Source organism: Drosophila eugracilis, unplaced genomic scaffold (genome assembly GCF_018153835.1).
Source record: "Drosophila eugracilis isolate 14026-0451.02 unplaced genomic scaffold, ASM1815383v1 contig_367, whole genome shotgun sequence".
In the NCBI taxonomy this organism is placed as follows: domain Eukaryota; kingdom Metazoa; phylum Arthropoda; class Insecta; order Diptera; family Drosophilidae; genus Drosophila; species Drosophila eugracilis.
Window position 1 is genome coordinate 58981 of NW_024573224.1, and position 21055 is coordinate 80035.

At 40.3% G+C, this 21055-nt stretch overlaps 2 protein-coding genes across 7 annotated transcripts in view; both read left to right on the forward strand.

Moving 5' to 3' along the window:
- LOC108109136 (serine-rich adhesin for platelets) overlaps positions 1-18076 on the forward strand; it is a 58418-nt gene extending 40342 nt beyond the window's left edge. For 2 of the 6 annotated variants that reach the window (XM_017217537.2, XM_017217573.2), the window contains exons 2-6: positions 10189-10754; positions 10827-11100; positions 11160-11644; positions 11757-13437; positions 16647-18076. In XM_017217537.2, coding sequence (XP_017073026.1) covers positions 10189-10754; positions 10827-11100; positions 11160-11644; positions 11757-13437; positions 16647-17219 — 3579 coding nt within the window. In that variant the 3' untranslated portion in view covers positions 17220-18076. The other 4 variants (XM_017217553.2, XM_017217545.2, XM_017217582.2 and 1 more) reach the window with 4 other exon arrangements.
- A 441-nt stretch (positions 18077-18517) lies between these two features.
- Positions 18518-21036, forward strand: LOC108109167 (organic cation transporter protein). The gene is made up of 4 exons (XM_017217593.2): positions 18518-19092; positions 19508-19766; positions 19822-20239; positions 20305-21036. The coding sequence occupies exons 1-4, from the start codon at positions 18760-18762 to the stop codon at positions 20972-20974; spliced, it is 1680 nt and encodes a 559-aa protein (XP_017073082.2). The 5' UTR covers positions 18518-18759; the 3' UTR covers positions 20975-21036.
- Positions 21037-21055: the final 19 nt, after the last annotated feature.

The following is a 21055-nucleotide window of genomic DNA, read 5'->3' on the forward strand; positions in this document are numbered from 1 at the left end:
TACTGCCAAATGTGGACAACAGACCTCCCTACACACAAGCCATGTCAATCTCCACGAAAAATTATGTAAATTTGTTTGCTAAAAAAAAAAAGGAAAGAGGAAAAATAGCTGAAAAACTACATGAAATTCGATACGAAGCCGATCAAAGCGGCAAATTGAAAATCCCCAGACAGCCAAATTGATTATTCCTATACCCAGAAATATATTTGTAGTTTACATAAAATGTTTAGTTTTTTGTTTAGTTTTTTGTATTTTCTGTCTGGTTTGTCATTTTTGCCCATATTTGGTAACTAAACTCTGTGGCTGTCTGAGTCTCGAAGCTCTTTAGGCGCCTCAAAACATTTGCCCCAATCAAATAATTGCCTTAATAAATTTGCTTAAATTCGCTTTAAGTGCCAGCGATTTGCACTCAAGTCCTGTCTAAAAATAAATCATCTACGTGGGCCTCACCTGTCGCGTGTTTTCTGTCATTTTGAAGGCGTTCCTCTTTTTTTTCCATATATCTTTGTGGGCTGAAATTGGCTAAGAGTGGTGCTGCGAGATTTATTCGGGAAGTGGTTCTAAGATATCGAAAAAAGATATATCTAATCTGGATTTTTATGTTATTAAAATTGAATTAGTTTAAAAGGTAATGAACTGGCTTGAACTCAGCTAAAGATCTTCTCAGATTGTTTAACACGAAAACCGTCTTTATTATACAATTTTGGTAATGACTAAATTGGACTAAAGAACTTAATTTGATAAATTATGGCCAAGAAAAGAGTTATTATTTAAGATGTTTAAAAAAGTATGAAGTTGGTTAGAAATATTTAAACTAATTTTCACAGAAATCCCTCTCTTAGAAGTCCATAAGAAGTTACTTAACAATCAACTTTACTGCCTATTAGATCATCAAAAGCCAAGCGGCATAGCCTGATCTAATGTCTTCTTCTGGGGAAACACTTTATATATATTTATATATATATTCCCCCTTAATCTTGTCTAATGATCTCAACAGATAACTCAATACAATTTTCACAGCAACCGGCACAATGTTGGCCTTTCGACTTGGTCATAAGTCCCACTCAATATCGACCATCTTTGGCGACGTCTCACGCATCTTTTCGTGCCAATTGCCAAATGCCTTTTGGCCAAAAACCAACTACAATTTTGTACACTTTTTATTACTTATTTTTAACTTTGGCAGGCAAATCCAGTTAAGAGCCGTTAAGCCATTTTGATTATTTTCACATTGCCGGCACTGATTTCTTCTTCATCATCTGGTGGTCACCGGCTTTCCTGGTCAAAACACTTTGGCCAAAATAGACAATGGAAAAAATCAGTTTTAATGGCTGGAGACCATAAAAGCGTCATGGCTCATAATTCATTTTGGGGGGCGAACTTTGGATGTTGGCTGGAACCATCCGTGATTGCGCTATATCTTGTCACACTCTCTCTCTATCTCTATATCTCTCTCTCTCTCTCTGCCTCCCCCTTTTCTCTCTCTGTGTGCTGTTTGTATCTCCAGGGGTTCCCGACCATGCCATTTCACACTATCGCCGGTTTATCGGCAATTTGATTTGGCTCACTCACTAGCCGCTCTGGCCCGTCAATTGGCCCTGAGTCGTAATTGTCATGGTTTCGAGCCGAGAAGTGCCAAATCCAACTGGCAGTCAGTTCCCCCCATTTTGCGTCATACAATTCGTTGCATTCGTTCATCTTGCACTGGGAAATATTTCTATGGCTTTCTACGGTTAAGTTTTGAAAGGAAATTCGTTGTAAAAGTTGTGAGTTTTAAGTTTTGTACAAAATATATTTCTTTTGAGTGAAAATTAGTTTAAAAATCTGATTTAAAATGTCATTTCTGTATCTTATAAAATTTATAAAAATATTATTTAAACTATTATTTGGAAAATACTATTCTTACATTCAAATATCATGTTTAATATGAAAAACCTTTAAATTTTCTGTGCACTTCCCCTGACTTTTCTTTCAGTCTAGTCATTGCCCCATGGCTAAATCGTAAAATTTTCTAAGCTCATTATTTGCTCATATTTTTTACTATTGGCCGGCAGGGCTTTGGTTGCAGCTGTAGAAAAAAAAGTGAAAAAAATGTTTAACGCTATTTCTGTTGCTCTCTGATGACAAAGTGAAAGTTTTTTTTTTGTCTTTGTGCCGGCAAAACGTAACAACTAAACAAAGCTGCGGGCCATATAGCTAGGCTATATATATATATAAAGTTTAGGTTTAAGTTTATATATACAAGAGCATAGCTAGGTACACATCAGGTATGTCTATGAGCTTGTTTTTGGGGATGTCAAAGATCACGATGAGCCCCGCGGAAAAAGAAGACACATACACTGGCCTGGCTATGGGTTCCCTGGTCCCTGGTGTCATGTCTCTGGGTCTGTCTGCTGACAGCTCTTTTCTGCGGTTACGTACGAGTATGCGATAAAAATTTGTCACATCTTGTTAGCTGGTGAAGTGTAGCTTTATTACCAACTTTTCACACCCCTAAAGTGGTCAGGGTTTGTTGTCTTAGGTTGTGGCCTTTAGGGAATGGTTTTAAGCCAAGTGTGGAAAAGTTAGTGTGGAAATTGGGTTTATGTGGGAGAAGTCATTGCTTAAAGGTGGCTAAAATCATACGAAAAGTTTGAATTTAGAAGCTATAACTTAACTTTTGATCAAAACAGTTTTTCACTAACTAACTAATAAGACTCACTAGTTAGTTTAAACATTCCCCCCACCACTTACTGCACTTCCACTGCCAACAAAAAGCCCAACCTTTTAGCTTTATTTTCTCTGCACTTTCATTTTGCAATTTACTTAGCATTCGAACCTTGTTTGGGATCTGTGTCACGTTGCGTATGAGTAAGCAGTTGGCTAAATCTTATCAAATGACAGCCAGTGAAATGCAAACAATTATCAACTATGGCCAAGTTAAGTGAAAAACATTTAGGCAGGCAAAAGGCAATCGTTTGGTTATCAGCCAACAACCAACGATAAGCCATAACCAAACAAAGTCAAAAGCAATGCGCTTTTAAATTGCGTCGCCATTTTTGGCCTATCAACTATCGAGTTAACGTATATTTTTTTTTATTTTTGCATATATTTATTAAGACCAAAATGCAGGTGGGCGCAGCAGTAGGAGCGTAGCTCTTAGAAATAAAAAATAAAATAAAAACCCAAAGCTGGTTTCCAGCGAGGTGCTGACAAACTGCACATAATAAATATATATAATATGTATTTCGTATAAAATAAATCAGAGCCACGAAAGTGAAACGTTTACCGGATGTTGCAAGATTGACAAAACGAAGCGCGAAACTATCGATTGCTGGGGTGGCTGACTCTCTACCTGAGATATATATATATATATACTATATATAGTGTCTCTGGTTGGATGCATTGACAGATTGCCGTGTATAATCGCACAATCGTGCAGTCATTGGCACATTAAAGGCAACAAAAAATACTACAAAAATAAACAAAAACCAAAAGGGAAACCGTCTATTTCTGATTTTGCCTTTTGTAAAAGTGCATTGAACAGCGAAATTAATGCAAGTCAAGTAATGCGGAAAAGGGCGTGCCGTGTCGGCTATTTGGGACGTTCAGTTTATAGAATAAACTAACAGAAAAAAAAAATCGATCTAGCTGAAAAAAACAAACAAGTGGACAGAATTGAAATCGAAGACGACGCCGTCTGGCCATAAAAAACAAAAAGAAAAGCTTGGAAAAATCGTGCAAATTGTGTACAAATTGCTCAACTTCCGGCGGTCAATGCCGGCTATCGCGTGACCAGCCAGGGCAACAGATTTGTTACCAATAAAGCTGCACACCAGCTGATCAAATTATATGACCAGGCTAATGAACAGAATGGCTGGACAAAAGTGTGAAAATTGTGTGAAAGTTCCGGAGTGGAGTGGCTGTTTTGGGATGCAAACACAATGGCATATTGACAAGGGGGGAAAACACCGAACTGAAATGCAATACAACTATTGTTGTTGGCCGGAAAATCGATTAGAAATCGGCTGGCAAATGACAGCATAAGAGGTGTGCCCGTTGGCTAAGACCACTGACACTGGTACTGGCAGCTTCAGATGGCCACCAAAAGATATTGTGTAGCGAGTTTAGAGACCCCCAAGAGGAGCGTCCCCCAAGGATATAAAATACCATCCCAACCATTTGACAGAAGCCTGCGGGAGCAGCACTTTATGAACGTTTATCGCCGTCATCATCATCATCATTGTGATCATCATCATCATTATTATCAGGCCAAAAAGCAAACAGACAGGCGAAAGTTTAGCCCCAAATGCTCGGTTAATAGATGGGCGCTTGTGCCAAAGTTGCAATTAAAATTTAAAGTAGTTAATTAATTTAATGCAAAGTGCCGCCTAACGGTGGGTTTCGGTCTACAAAGCACAAGCTGAGAGCCAATCAAGTAGCTTAAAAAAAACTACTACTGCACAGTGGGGCGTTAGCCTTGGATTTTGCATAGATAAATAAAGAGTAACTAATAGCTATTGGGTATCTATTAGATTGAGTAAATAATTCAGTAGGTGGTAAAGTTAATCTAAGTTTATCTAGATTGTAAAAAGTAGTAAGAAAAAAAACAGAAAAATATGGATTATCTGCGAACTTAGCCATAAAGTTAGTCATTTTTTCTCTTAACCAACTTAAAAAGATAAATCTTTTAAGCAAAAACTACTCCATATTTAATTCCTAACTTAATTATTATCTACTTAAGTAACTTTCTTATCTTTTTATTAATTTCTCACTGCATTTTATTAGCCTTTTCCCACTGTAGTTCACTGATAGTGGCCTTTTGATGTGTTAACCAGGTTTTTTTTTGATATTAAGTTTGTCCAGTTTTGCTCTGCGTCTTGTGCATAATTTATGGTTTAATTAATTTTTTTTCTTCTATTTTTTTTTTGCTTGGTTATTTTTCCTTGTAATTGCATAATAACTGCAAAGCTAACTCTGGACATTATTAATAGTTGTGTCTTTCGGGGCAGTTTTTTACCCTGTTTTTTCTTGGGGTAACCAAAAGCCAAGCTCTAGACATTGGGCGTCGTTTAAAATTTGTAAATTTTTTTTAGTAACAGTTAGGTAACTTAATTTAGTGTGTTTTTGTAATTGGGTTATGTACAGAAGAAGATAAAATCTCAAGGAAAAACTTTACACAAAAGTTGATCTTTCTTTCAGGCTTAAAGATCTTCCTATGGCTAATTTGTTTGGCCTTCTACTTGCCACTTTTTGTTCACAATTAACATTAAGGGCCTAAATGTAATTTAAGAAACTTCACTAACTTAAAGAAAAATCAACAAATAATTGACAAAATTACAATAAAATTAACCTCTCAAAAGGGGTTGACAAAAAGGTAAAAAAAAGAGGGGAACAAAGACAACCAAAAACCAACATGGGAAGAGTAAATTTGACAGGCGACGATTTGCATTGCAACAACAGATTGCTGTAAATGTGGCAGTTACTCTTTCATTGTTGCAACTTCTTTGCAAGTACTGTATTTCGAGTGTACTGTACTTACTTTGAGGAAACTTTTGTGCGGCCCTTCCCCTGAAAAACAGCCGAAAAATTGTTAATTTAATTACAACACTTGCGTTCCGTTGACTGCTGCGACGATTACCAAAGCCTCAAAAGACCAAACACATTAGACAATTATTTTCCATTGCCACATATGGAGGGAAATGTGTTGCAAACACAAAGTCCGACAATTTGCTGTTTTGTTATAAAAAATTAAAAAAAAAAGAAGTAAAAACAAACAAAATAAAACACCCAAAAAGCGTACATAAAGAGGCGAACTAATGACGGCTAATGGGAAATGGCTTATGGTGGGTTTTATTTTTTATAAATTTTGTATTTCTTTTTTTTTTTGGCGTGGCACTGCTGCAGATGCTTAGAGATATCAGGCAAGGCAATTGCAATTGTCTTTTAATTTTTTGAACAGCCTTTTTTTTTTTTTTTGGCTGTCAGAGTGGCAAAACGCACAATGCCCATGCCCCAAGAGGCCGTAAAAAGTAACCATGGCTTGTCGAAGTTCCAAAATTGCGTCAGATTGTGGCGGCCAAACCCAGAGACGCCAACATGTAACTGCATTGAAATTGAATAGGAATTGAAAATGAAAAAAAACTTATATATATAAATTGGCGGCGATGACTGTTGGAAAACGGCATAAGTCATGTTCGGGGAGTGGGTCGGATAATTAATAAGCGCTCCCAATCCGTAATAAACCGTTGAATGGTCCCGCCAGTTTCGCCTCGACGGGCATATAGCTTGGCTTTACATGCATAATTATATGAGCACTGGCTGTACGTACACATCCCCATAAATGCACACACACATATTCGAGTATCTGAAACTATTCAACAATTCGAGTGTTATGCAAACCCATCACTAATTGTGATGGGAGAGGAGGGGCAGGCGGGCGGTGCAAAGAAGGTTGCACTTCAGAAAATGGCTAGTGTGTTGCATGGGAAACTGCAATTAAAACGATCAAAGAAACAATGACCAAACGTATACAAATTTCTTCGGCTGAAATCAAAAGAAATGATAATAAAAGTAAACAATTTTTAAGATTTAATTTCTTTAATGAATGGCTAGTAATAAATATTTATCCCGCAGTTGCAAATTTCGATGCATAAAATAATATTTTACTCCTGGCATCTCACTCATATGGACGCTCAAATAACAAACAACTGGTCATAAAATATCAGCTTTTTGGCAAGTCTTTGATTTTTATTAGTATTTTTGTTTGGCTCTGGAATACATAAAATTTAACGATCCACCGGTTTATTGGCTAACTTTTTGACTTAGTATTCGGATTAGAGGCAACTTCCAACGCGTGTTTTAGGTGCAGTAAAATATATTTTTTCCTGATTTATGTTCTTTTTGACCTGCTAACCTGGGAAAGTAAAATATTTTTAACTTCTTACAACTTAAAATATGAATACAAATCAATTTGGCATAACAAAAAAACTAGTTAGCAATGCTTAAAAATACTTTTAAGTTGAAAGTCTAACAACGTTACGTATACGCCGAGGGTAGGAAGTGATTGTTGTGTGGAAAAGAATGGAGGAAAAATCGATCAAACAAGTGCTAAGCACTCAAGAAACTAGAAAGTATAATAGAAACAAAAGCTGAAAATAACAATTACAAACGTTTACGCATTTGTCATGATTTTAGCTGATTAATTTCCGTCTTAAATCAAGCTATGACTTTTCATAAATATCACAAAACGTTGCTGTGATTTATGAAACAGTTGGATTTATGGCAAATTCGCCTGATAATTGCTTTGGTGTCTGGCACTCTGAAGAACTGCCAACTGGTAGGAAGATCTCCTGCTGTTTTTTTTCTTACGGTGGGAAGCAGTTAGGTTAGGGTACTGTTTTGTGTGTTGGCTGTCTCTAATCACTACGACAAGCCCCGAAAACCCTGCTGGCTAGTGTAGAGGTACTAACAGTTGACTCGAGTGGTGGGCAGCCTAATTGAGCGACTGTGTCGCCCAGGCCAAGTGCGTTTTTCCGTCTGTCATGGCGCACAACGATGATGATCAACCCAATTGCCATGGCGAGTAATAAAACTTGAGGAATCAGCAATGCGTGGCAGCTCTGCGGAGATGTTAGTTTGCGCCCACGACATCCCCAGCGATGATTGTGATGATTGGGACCAAGCCATGACAGTGGTTTGGATGTGCTGAAAAATTATAAAAAAAATGTTATTACCATATTTGCAGCTCTAGAAAAGAAGTTTATCTCAAAACTTTCTTTAAGATTGTTTATTTATTTATTTTTATTATATTTTTTACTCTTAAACTGAGACCTTTAACCACTGTATCACGCCTTCTGAAAAAAACTGAAACCATATCAGCCGCCACTGGGCGCAGCTTGAGAAGATACAACTTCAAAAAACAGTGACAGACGCCTCGTTCGAGTGACAAGGAAGCACTTGTGTCTATGCCAGTGAGTTGAGATTTGCATATGTGTGTCTCTGACATACAGTGGAAACTCTTTTGATTGTCTGACTATTTTACACGGCCGTCGTAGGCCAAAAGGCCAGATCCAGCGAGTTAATTGAGCAATGAAACTGAGAAATATCATAAAGCCAATCGCGATGCTCGAATGGATGACAGTCCGTCCACCACCACCACCGACATTGAGCTTAGTTTTTCTCTCTCTTGACTTGTGACAGTCAGACGACGTCGTTTGAATTATTGTTCGGTTTCAATTTCGTGGTTGACAATGGATTTTGCTATATAATTACACGATCTTCAATGTGACTTCTCTGGCACTTCCCATGCTTTGATCTTCGCCACGCTCCACAGGCAACTCGGCCAAATATGGATAAGAAAAAAAAAAATAAGAGAAACAGAAAATGAAAATGGAAGGAAAAGTGCATGGCTATTATGCAAGCTATGAAATTATGAGCTATGCTTCCTGGGCCCCCTCTCTATCTGTTAATTAGCTATTAAATAATGGAATGGCCCAAGTCATGTCATGTGTGAATGTGGGCCAATTTTCATGCTTCATTTGCAATGATTTTGCCATTAGTCTGACCAACATTTCCGACCGCCAAAGAAAAACTTCATCACTGGCATGGTACTGGTAGTCTGCATGCAATCAGTTTTTATTTTTCTTTCTCAGCTCACCTCTTTTTACTTTTTCTTTGCCCACTGAGAACAACAGACAACCCAGTTGCCTGGTTTTGGCCAGGTCTATACTCGTATATGTTCATGGCACCACTCGTCGACATTTGTTTGATCAATAGCTATAGCTAAAGCCGGCCAACAAAACGGCTGCCAGGCAAATTTATGTTTATTGCATGTGAAAGTATTTTGCCAATCAATTGAGTTGCCGCCGCTCGAGAAACATTCTCGTCCAGTGAAAGCTTTCCATGCGGGTTGACAAACAAAGCTGGCAACAATGGTGCACTTGGAGAAAATGATTTAAGTAATAAGTAGTAACGAAAAAAAAGGTGACTTTTCTAAAGATTTTCATCAAACATTGGTTCCTTAAAACTCGAAATTTTCCACAAATTTTTGATAAAAATAAAATTTGAAAAATATACCTCCCATTTTCCCTCTGCAATTCCCAGACCAGATGCTGGAAAAATAGGAAAATAGAAATAGACAAAAATAAAAGAGAAAAACTACTTTTACTTGGCCCGATCGACCGACCATCTGCGGTCTGTTCTAGTTTGTTCAGTCCGTTGACTTGGCTAACGTTGAATAGTCATGGCCTCAGCCCAAACACACAGACACACACTCAGCATGAATGATTGTCACAAATTGCTGCATCGATTGGTGTTGCAGCTACATACGAGTTAAGCTCCATGCTGCATTCAACGGCTGCATTAAGCTGCACTTTCTGCTATAGTTTTCTCCACGGGTCGCCGACGCCAGGCCAGCGGGCGATCTCGATCGCGCTCTCTTGAGCTCTCTGCAATTCATCAATCATAATTTGTATGTCATTCACTAATCGTTCGCACTGCACCCGAACTGCCAGAGTCCAGCGATTGCCCCACCATGATGATCAATTCAATTTACTTAAAGTAACGCAATGCCCTGGTGTTTTCCTACTCTCTCTTGGGTAATTATCGATACCATTTGGGCCCTTGCGTAAAGCCTCTTGATAATGACTTGTGGCAATGTAAGCTGATCTTGGTGCCAGGCCAGGCGGAAAGTACAGCCCATCGCACTTGACCATCGAAATCCGAAAACAACAATGATTCATGGGATTTTCTCGACTTGTGCGTGTTTGCTGGGTCTTGGCAGAGGGGAAATACAGTTGTTGAGGGAAAAATCTAAAGGCTTGGGAAACATTTTATGTTAATTAATGAGCCATAATGTTGAAAATGTTTGTTTACATATCTAAGAGGTAAATTTTACTTTATTTTTATTTGCTATTTTGATTTGCTAATGTATAAACTTGAACTGAAGTTTAATACAAATTGGTTGGGAAATTTGAGCTAACAATCAAGGGCCTTATGGCTAGTCAACCCTGAAAGTTTGTTAATGGAAAACTAAGTCTGTATTTTTAGTTTGATTGATACCTTAGTTTAGGTACAACTTCTACATATTTTTAGAAGTAAAGCAAGCTTTGGAAAATAACATTTTTTACTTTATTAAGAATGTAATTTTCAGTAAGTTAACCCGCAGAATATTAAATTAATAACTTATTTTTCTTCATCTCCTTGCAGAATGAAGGCTTCGAACCTGCAACGCATGGCATCAGCAAAACGGACGGAAGCTGCATCAGCCACCATAGTCAGAACCACAACGGGAACGGAATCGGCGGTATCAACGGAAACGGTATCATTGTCCACCATCTTGGTGGAGTCCTGCGCAACACTGACCTGGCCAGCGGGGCCATGGAGTGTCTGCCGATGAGCAGTGCCGCCCATCACCCACATCTGATGGCGGGTGCCGCGGGAGTCGGAACTGTTTCTGCCTCGCCAACGGCCACTGTTGTTGTGGGGGCAACGTATCCGCATCACCTGCACCATCATCACCTGAGCCACCATACGCCCTACAGCAATAGCTACGGGAGCCATCACATCCACAGCGAGCAGACCAAGTCGCTGCAGGAGCTGCAGCACGAGGTGGGTGCCCTGCTGGAGTTCCGGGATTTGGTGATCGAAACATTTCCCGATCTCAAGCACAAGATGGCCTCAATGTCGGCAACACCCTCAACGCCCACATCTTCGGTGGGTGCCATCGGTGGTAGTCACTCGGTGGGTGGCGGCAGCTCTTCGTTAGCCACAAGGTGGGGAAAATAGATTTTATAATTATAAAAATTATCGAAATTAAACAAAACTTTTGGAATATATCTTTGCAGCAGGCGTGAATGGGAGCCGGGTATACGTATGAAGCGAAAATTGTCGCACAAGGAACCGTCCACGTCGTCAGCGTCGGCAGCTGCTCCTTCATCTGGAGCGGAGGCTTCGTCCTCGTCGCTGACACGCAGCCGCAGCAACTCGCACAGCGGCAAGAAAGAGCCAAAGAGCGGAGAGAACAACAACGGCAGCGTTGTCCAAGACTCCGGCTTCTCAACGGAGACCAGTTCCTCCAAGGAGGGCCACAGTGCCTCCTCCACCAATGGTGCTATGACGGTGAGTCTCAATAAATCATCAATCAAATTAAAATGATTAATAAATTTCCTTTCTTTAAGCAGGTGGCCATAGCAGCAAATCGACTGAGCTGCGCGGAATCTGACGATGAGCTGCTCAACCTTTTGGACGTCATTCACCGCAAGTCCAATCGTTTACGCGAGGAGGTGGAGCAACTGCAGAGCTACGAACGCCAGCAGGGAGATGCCCAGAAAACAGGAGGGAGCGAGGGCAAGGGTGCCAACAAGGACGCAATGACACCGCAGCAGTTCCGGGAGCAAGTGGAGCGCCTCAATCGCGAGGACATCAAACAGCTGCGCAAGGAACGCGATCGTCTGCTGGACAAGCTGGCCGAAATGGAGGCGGAGACTCTGACTGGTCGGATAAAGGCAGCCAAGATGAGCGACCAGGTGGAAGAACTGGTAGGAGTGAAAAAGGATCTCGAGGAGCAGCTGAAACTGGCGATGGCCCAGAAGCTGGAGTTGAGTTCGCGGGTGCAACAGTTGCAGCAGCAACAGCAGCAGCAGCAAAGCAAGAGCTCTTCCAGGTGAGGAACTTTAAATTAAAGAAGAAAATTCTTCGGTTTCCCAACCGAATCCTTTTTAAGTATCTTCTTTCCATATTCTACAAATATTAATGAGCAAATTTCCATATTTCAGTGGCAGCCAGTCGGATTACTCCAGTCAACGCAACTTTCTATCCTCAGCCACCACGGTGCTCTCCAATGGCAGTCGCCCCAACAGCAACAACACATTCCAGCCGGTCGTCCTTGATCAGCCAGCGCAGGAAGCATTCCATCAAAGCTCAGGCAGTGATATAACCTCGAGGAAACAGCAACAGCAGCAATCCTTGGGACGTCTTGATGGCATCGTTAGCACGCCCGGTACTCGCAACTCCAAATGCCGTTTGACCGATTCCAAACGATTCGCGGCCATTCTCCTAGAGACGAATGTTCTGGAGCTGCAGCGTCACCTGCTAACCCTTACCGTGCAGAACCAGGTGCTGGCCCAAAAACTGGACTCGTCCAGTAAGTCCAAGACGCTGCTGGCCAAGCGGCTGGACAAGAGCAGCGAGGAGTTTGAGCATCTGCGTTATCAGCTAGAGGAGAAGAGCATCGAGCTGGAGGGCACTAAGGCGCAGTTGCGACTCGTGGAGTCACGCCTGCAGGCGAATAATAGCACCACCAATTCGTATCTGCATTCCTCGCAGCATGACTACGAGACCAATCGCTCCTCGGCTTCCACCACGTTGATGCTGAGTCGTCGCGGAGTTTCCGACTCAGTGGACTCCGCTTCGACGGCCATGCCCGCCCCGACAGTAACGCAGATTAGTACGCCGAGCATGAAGGCCATGGTGCCGCTGGCCATGGACGAGCTGCAGCAGCACAGCAGTAGCACGGAGTCGGCCCACGAGCACGAGAATCAAGCGCTTCGGACACCCAACAACACGACGAACTCCCCGCTGAGCAAGACAATGATGAATACAAGTCCATGTCCGGTGGGCAGCAGTACGCCCAGTAACATTGCCGCCCGTGTGATGAGCATCAGTGTGGGTGGGGTTAGTCCGTTTGAGGGCATGACTCCACCGCCGCGTCAGAATGCTTTCCGAAAGTTTGGAAGTGCCAGTAAGCCCAGCAAGATCCCCCTGCCGGGCAGCAAGGCGGCGGCCTATTTCTCGGGGAAACCGCCAACGGGAAGACCTTCAACGGCGGGACGATCTCCTCCATCGGCGCACAATTCGAGTAGCACCTCGTATGGCAGTAAATCCTCACTGAGCCGAAGCACTGGCAATCTGCAGAGCTTGCGAAGAGCGGACACATCCGCCTCCAATCATTCGCTTAGTACGAACACCAGCCGCAGTTCGACCTCCTCTTCGATACCGCTGGCCACCACACCTTACTCATCCGGCTCGACTGGCAATCGCAGCCAGCCGTTAGCCGCAACGACTCCGTCCCCGCGTGTGCTCCAGAATTCACCGTTGCCCAAGCTGAAACGAGATACGATCAGCTCGAGGGTGCGTCATCTGGACTCTCTGTCGCGTTCCCAACAATCACCGGAGGTCATGAAGGGCACAAATGCCACCTCCATTGCCGCCCAGCTAAGTTCGACGCTGCGCAAGGATCTCCAGCTGAGTGGAAACGGAACGGGGGCAGCAGCCTATCATCATCAGAACCACAGGCGAAGTGGTCACTCGCCGGCTTCCAATTCTTCCGGTAGTGGAGTGTCCCGGCGTTATAGTAGCGCCTCGACTGGTGGTTCCGGTGGTCGGGTCATTGGCCGGGATCAGGGTGAGAACATCACGCCAACGTCCAGTTTTGGCGGCGACAGTGATAGTGGCAAGGTACGCACTCTCAAATCAACATTATTGGGTTGGTTCAAGTGAATTATAATAATACTACTGATAATACCGATACATACATTTATATATATGAATATCTACTGATTACCGTTTAATATGCCTTCGATAACGTTTACGAAACAACAACAACAACAAGAACCACAAGAATCCATCATCTTCGTTACAGTTTCAAGTTGAAATCAAATCAAAATGAATCAAAAACAAAAAAAATCTTAAACAGAAATCAACAACATATATACGAAACCCGATATTAACTGTATATGTTAATATATTACATAGTTACGTGCATATATATATTTATTTAAACATACAATTAACCCACGGCATATATACACACCATACCATATACTACAGTTACATGCATATATATATATATATATATATATATATATTCGAAATCCGAAAGATAATCGATTACGTAAGCATGTTGTGCCTCCTAAGCAAGGAACTTTGTTAACTGCGCCCGTTGTTTGTCCTTGAATTTGTCAGGAAATTTATGATTCCTTAACAGGATACAGATTATGTAACATCATTTAGTTGCTTTCTTTTAGTAAAATTATAAAATTTCGTTAAAAAATTAAACAATTTAACATTGTTAACTATTTGTTGAGTATTTCGATTGCGATTCCTTTAAATTACATTCTTTTTTTTAATTTGTTTTTTGTTTTTCGAAATGAAAAGATTTAAAGCCACTTCTTGCCATAGCAAAGTCAGCTTTCCGAAGAAGAGTTTTCCTGCCGAAAGAAAAGTCAACACAGTTCACAAATCTTAAAAGTATGTTTTTGATATTAACCCCACACTCCCTAGAATACAGTTAAGACCCCGCTGCCTTTTGGGTCGTTGACTTAACACTTGGCTTTAGTGAAAGGTGCCGTCAATCCAACTCTCACTGCCTATCGATGCCTTAGGTGCTCTGTAGTAGCCGGCTTTAATTAATCAGCAATTTCACATGCAACACCAGCACCAGCAGCAGCAGCAGCAGCGGCGGCAGCAACAATAACAACTGCAATGTTTCCTCTATATAGTTATGTATATATATATAAAAAAAAAAGAAGTAAAACAAAAGTCAAAAGCATGTACAATATCATTTCATTTACTCATATTATTTAATTTATGCAAATCACGTTTAGTATGTGCATGCCCCCGCCCATCATTGTTGGATCAGCCAGTCTCTCATTGTGTTCGAAAGCGAGTTTAGTTATTAGTTTGATTGTGTATTTAATTAATTATTATGATTATTATTATTATTATTGCTTTCTTTGTAATTAGTATAAGCTAAACTTAAACTACTTACTGGGCTTAATTTAAAGGCTAATTTATTGATTTGTGTATAAAGCAGATGGGCTTATACCAACCTATGCGTATATGCTATTACATAAAAAAAAAATATTAAAAAAGAAATCAAACCGATTAGCATATGATAGACTTTTCGATTTATTTGTTAAAAACTTTGAAGGAATTAATAAATTTCGTGTAAAAACAGAAAAAGACTTGCCCTAAGTTAGTTAACTGAAATGCTTAAATGCCAGCAAAACATATCATTATAAGAACCTGGTTTAATCACATGGCTTAAAGATAGTTCATGGTCGATAGCTCTCATCTGAAGATTCAACTAACCAACACACTCACTCTCATCCCACACACTTACACCAGGACTATATACACATCGACAGCATCTCAAACGTGCTTCATTTTTATTGGCTTTGTTTGTGCATCATTGCTGCCAAGCACCCCAAGAAAGATTCCAAATTAGACGATGATCACACTTGAAATAATTTGTATCTAATGCTGTAATTTCTTTTTTACTTTTACTTTTTTTCTTTCTGCGCCTTTCCAACCCTGTTTGTATGTCTACTCCAAAAACAAAACAAAAAAAATATATATATATATTTAAACTGTCTGTTGTTGTCATATAACTCACATATACTCGTATTTTGTATATCCGAAAAACTGACCGAACCAAAAATATCCCCGCTAAAAACTATATATATATAAATATATATGTACATAAATATATGTCCAACCAACCAACCAACCAACCAACAACAAAACCAATCAACCCAAAATCCCAAAAACCAAAACAAAACCACCAACAGCCCAAAATGTAACTAAAAAACTTATGTGAAAATCTGAAAAACAAGCCACTTTTCCTAACAAACGACAGGCTACACAGAGAAAAAAATATATAATCATCGGAGTTGGTATGGATAGCAGATAAAGGTGGTGTGCTGATTGATTGACTGATTGATTGACATGTTGGTGGTGAATTCACAAATTTCGACTGCATGCCAAGAAAAAACAAAAAAGAAAACAAAACTGCTAACCAAGTTAAGAGTGCGACTGGAGTTTTTGGTATCGGACAGCCAAACACATAACGATGGCCAAAACGAAAAAGGAGCAGCGCCCTCGCCCAGTACATCCTCCTCAGCTCAGATCAGCTCAGCCTAAAAACTATAAAACCAGCTCAGATCTCAATCTTGAGCCCTATGTTGTATATCGTTTGTCTGTTTTGTTTTTGGCCGAAAAAGCAAAGAGACAATGAAGTAGACACTTTGCCGCCATTCGTTATACGCGTAAGTCTCTCTCTCTTTTGTTGTTTTTTCACTTAGTAGGTTAAGCTCTACCATTTCTTCAAAACCAAAACCAATCCACAAATCCCCCTACACCGCCACGGCTTTCTTTTGCTTACCCCAACACTGAGTTATATATATTTCGATGTAGTTTGTAGTAGATCTAGCTTGCCAAGACTATCTAGAACCAGACCTAGACCCTCACCCTTTCTTCAATAGCAAACGGGCAGTGCACACCAAAAAAAAAACACAAATTTTCTATTCAACTTTTTAAAAATGCCAAAAAAGGTAAACGAAATGAGTGACTATAGACACGTTGTACATATACCAATTGGTTGATTAATTGATCGCTCTGTGCTAACCCCAAACTATATATATACATATTGTGCCTGAGGTTGAGGTATCTAACTGCTATCCAACAGATAAACTCTCCCGCTAAATGCTAACCCCCCAACTTTTGTGTTATCCTAACTATCTTTGCGTTAATGTGCCTAAAAAGCCGTCTTAAAACCCCTTACTTTTTCCATTTTCGTTCTAATTTTCATTGCTTGCTTGCACTTTGAATCAAAGTTTTGATATTCTATTCTGTTTTTCTTTGCTATCTCCGAAAATGATGCTCAGAATTTGGCCAACAACGTTGATAAGCCAAATTTCCGTCTCAATAACCACAATTGGCAACTATGGCAAACGAACAGCAACAGCAACAGCAGCAGCAGAAGCCAGGGAAAGATTCAAATGGAAAAGCCGTATCCAACCCTTGAGCTGCACGATGTGTCCGAGGAGACGGCCTACGATTCGTATTACACCGAGTATACAACGCCCGATTCCATGGACTGTGGCAGTAGCAATATCTTGGTAACCTTTGACTATGGCTACAGTGACTCCATCGAGGCCAGAGCTGATCTGGCATTGCTTCAGGATAATGTTGATGATGATGATGATGATCGGGGTGATGGCGCTGTTCCTTTACCTGGTGATGGGTATGCAGATGGAGATGGTGCCATTTGGTTTGGTACTCCGCCGAAGGAGAAGAGGGACGAGAAACTGTTTGAGGTGCATCATGTGCAGCACAAGCTGCTGGACGACAGCCTCCAGTCTCTGATCTCCTACGACGTTGATGATTTTGAAGAGGAGGAGCTATCGGAACCAGAGCCAGATGAAGAGATCTTCTATGACAGCATTGAGTGTGTTTAAGCAGGGGGGCACGTGTTTTTTTTTTAACTATCAACTATCATATCTAAAACTAGTCTTTATTTTTGAAAAACCTTCTTCTTTTTTTGTAATTATCGAAAGGAAAATGGATAATATATGTATGTAGCTGTTAGTATATAGTATATAGTTATGTGACGTATATAATGTTGATTCGGCTTAACTATCCAAGAGCCCTGCAATGAAAGATTGTAATTGAAATGATTTGTGACTGAATTTGGTTTGATCGTTAGGTTTGTTTTTCTCCCAACCCCGTTAACCATTCAGGGCTTTAGTCTATACGCTTGATGGTTTCTTCGACTATTTATTAGTAGCATACTAAAATGTATGTCTTAACCACTACTTTGTATGTATTAATTAGTATGTGTGTGCATCATTGTAAGAGTCTTAAGTTAGTTATCACCAAGCACCATTGCCTATTTACTCAAAACTATAATTAATTTACGCGTACTAGGATGGCTAAGTAGTTTAGTTGTTAATAAAATTTAGTTAACACATTGCATCTAATGTATGTATGTACAGTTTGATATACCATCTAATATTATGTATGTATTTTATTTAAGTTTTGGAAGGCAAATGTAATAGGGTCTACTATATATCTATCATGTTATCACGAAAAACTGCGTTTACTACATTTATAAAACCAAACATAAAAAGAAAAGAAAAAACAGACATTAGAAGAGAGAGGTAAATAAATGATTACGATTCATATTAAAGCTAATAATAATATATATTCAAAAGGCAGCAAATGTAGACATGTATCCATTTAAACAGCAAATGTAATTGATAAACACATATAAATGAAACAAAAAAGAAACTAAAATAAAAAGAATAAAAAATAAGCACTATAAGTTTTATTGTTTTGGATTTTTTGGGTAAGTTTTCTTGTTTATGGAAGCCTATCAAAAAGGAGTTAACTTACCAAAATGCAATTAATATTCCAATAAATATTTCTGTATTTTCAAATCTATAAATAAACATAAACATACTTCATTGATACATTTTCCATATCAATCAATCAAAGTTAACGCCCTTGATAGACGGGTTTTCAAGTGGCCATCAAGTGGCAGAAATTGAAGTTAATTGAAATTCAAATTTTGTAAATGCAGTGCAAATTTTCAAACAGCTTTTCTCTCCACCTCTCTCACTGAAATGTTTCAATTTTTTCAAATTCCGCATAATTGAATAAAGAGCGTTGAAGAGTCGGAGAAAGGCAAATGTGGACTCTCATGTAAGCAACGCTCTCTCTTTTCGGAGCACTTGGTACTCGAGTCTGGGGTCTCCGTGCTCAACCAGTTGGCTATGTGCGCTCCGTGTCAGCAGAACATTCACAACCGTAACGGGTTTTCGCTGTGCGTTCAATAAACTCAGAATTTGGTTTTCGGGACTAATAAACCGATTTTGAAAACCAGCTGGTGATTAGCTTACCTCTCGTTACCCACCAGAACCCACTCAAATATGTGCTTATCACAGTACTGCGAGTGCCGGTAAAGTTGTTGGCCGCTAAAATCTGTTATCAGCCAACATGGATTTCGAGGAGATTTTGGCCAAGTGCGGCAACAGCAGTCGTTATCAGTTCGTGCTGTTGGCTCTTTATGGTTACCTTATGGTCGTCGTTTCAATGCACTATTTCTCGCAAAATGTCATTAGTTTCGTGCCCGACCATTGGTGTTATCATGAGCAGTTGGTAAATCGGAGCTTCGAAGAGATCGAGGCGATATATTCACAATATGAGAATCCCTCATGCACGCGGCTGGAAAGGATTGGCGAGGATGGACAGAATCACACGTTGAGCAAGGAGCGCTGTGATCGTTGGTTCTATAAATATGATTTTGGTTATAGGAGTATGAATACGGAGGTAAGTAATTATAGATAATTCCTGGATATTTATTTTATGAGATTAAATTGCCTTTATAATTGCCTAAACGATTATTTATGAGGTGTTAGAAAGGGGTTTAAAAGTGGGATTGATGGGGGTTAGAACTATATATTAAATATTTTAAGGGGCGTAAGTTAGCTCTGATATGGGTAAAAATACCTTTTACTGAATAATTTCAGGTGCACTTACTTTTTCAAAATAAAAAATATATATTTTAATTACTTTAGTAAAAGCTTTGAACAAAATTAAAAAGTAAGATGATTACTGTATGATTTTTTCTCTTTTTTTGATCAGTTACATATACTATATGTGATATATAATATAAGCCAATCTTGGTAAACAAAAACATGTAACTTCTGTGAAATTTTTCGATTGTTTATATTCCATTTTCCAGCTTAACTGGGTTTGCCATGATGCCTATAAGCCACGGTGGGGCCAATCGCTTTTCTTTGTGGGTTCTGTATGCGGAACTCTAATCTTTGGCCAGCTTGGCGATCGCATAGGTCGCATTAAGGCCTTGATTTTGGCCAATTGGTGTGGCTTCCTTGGCGATTTCTCAACCATATTCGCCAACAGTCTCGTCTCATTCTCTATTAGTCGCTTTGTATCTGGATTGGCGGCTGATGCCAACTCTTATCTCATGTATATACTAAGTAAGTATTTCCTTGGTTTTTTAGATGACTTAAATTAATTGTTTATTTTCTGTAGTTCTCGAATATGTCTCACCGTCGCTGAGAAATGTGGGTCTGAATACAGTTTTGGGCAGTTTTTACTGTCTTGGCCTGATTGGAGCTTGCTGGCTGGCTGTTTGGGTGGGTCACTGGCGCATATTCCTGGCTTGCTCTTCGGTTCCTCTTCTGCTGGTCACGCTTTTCTACTTCCTCGTCCAGGAGAGTGCCCAGTGGCTGGTGACGAGGAATGATATCGATGGAGCCATTAGGCGATTGCAGCGTGTGGCCAAGATCAATCGTCGCCAGGTGGCTGATGAGGATTTTAGAACCTTTCGTAGCTACTGTGAGGAGCACTATCGGAAGGATGTTAAGGAGCAGGACAGTCAGGCTAATGTGCGGGATATGTTGAAAACGCCACGGATGCGTAGTACGGCATTTAAATTGCTGCTTATTTTGTAAGTAATTAAGTTTTAGTTTTAATATTTTAAGACCTCTTATTAAGAATGCATTAAATCCACAGCATCATCATCGTTCCCTGCTACAATACCATCGCTCGAAATGTAGAGGGCCTGGGCATATCGCCCTTCATCATGTTCTCGTTAAACGCATTGACCTTGCCGCCTTCGGGTTACCTACAGGGTCTGCTGCAGGATCGGATAGGGCGAAAGGCCACCGCTGTGGGTTGGATGACGATAACAGGATTGTTTGCCGCAGCCGCTGGTCTGGTGATATCGCAAGGTAGCAATCGGAATGTCACACTGCTGGTGGGTCTTACTTTGGCGGCCAGATTTGGGGTCTCCATTGCCGATGGTGCCAGCTCGCAGTTCTCCACGGAGCTCATCCCCACCAGCGTGCGAGGAAGGGGAGTGGCTGTGGTGCACGTGGCTGGATTTGCTGCCTCTTTTCTCTCGCCCTACATCCTGCACTTGGGCACTTATTTCAAGCCAGCTCCCTCGATAATTTTGGGGCTTCTTTTCCTTTCTGGGGCTTATGTGTGCCTGCTACTACCCGAAACTCGTAATAAGAAACTTCCTATGTCCTTGGAGGAAGGAGAGGAGTTTGGCAAAGGAGAAGGCATATTTGACTTTCTGGTCAATATGTTTAAGAAGGATAGTGAAGAATCGGTGGTTGAAATGAGTACCAAGAATGTGGAGGAGGACACTCTGATGGCCAAGGCTGTACAGCAGTAAGCTCAACCTGATTTTATATTTTAAAATGATAAAGTAAAGTAGTAAATTTTAGTGCATTTAAACTGATTAAGTCTTTTTTAT

What these genes read in the sequence shown, in the direction of transcription:
- LOC108109167 (XM_017217593.2), top strand. Translation starts at nt 18,760, where the DNA reads ATGGATTTCGAGGAGATTTTGGCCAAGTGCGGCAACAGCAGTCGTTAT. An exon ending in ATAGGAGTATGAATACGGAG is followed by an intron (nt 19,093 to 19,507) that starts GTAAGTAATTAT and finishes TCCATTTTCCAG; the next exon opens with CTTAACTGGGTTTGCCATGA. An exon ending in TTATCTCATGTATATACTAA is followed by an intron (nt 19,767 to 19,821) that starts GTAAGTATTTCC and finishes TATTTTCTGTAG; the next exon opens with TTCTCGAATATGTCTCACCG.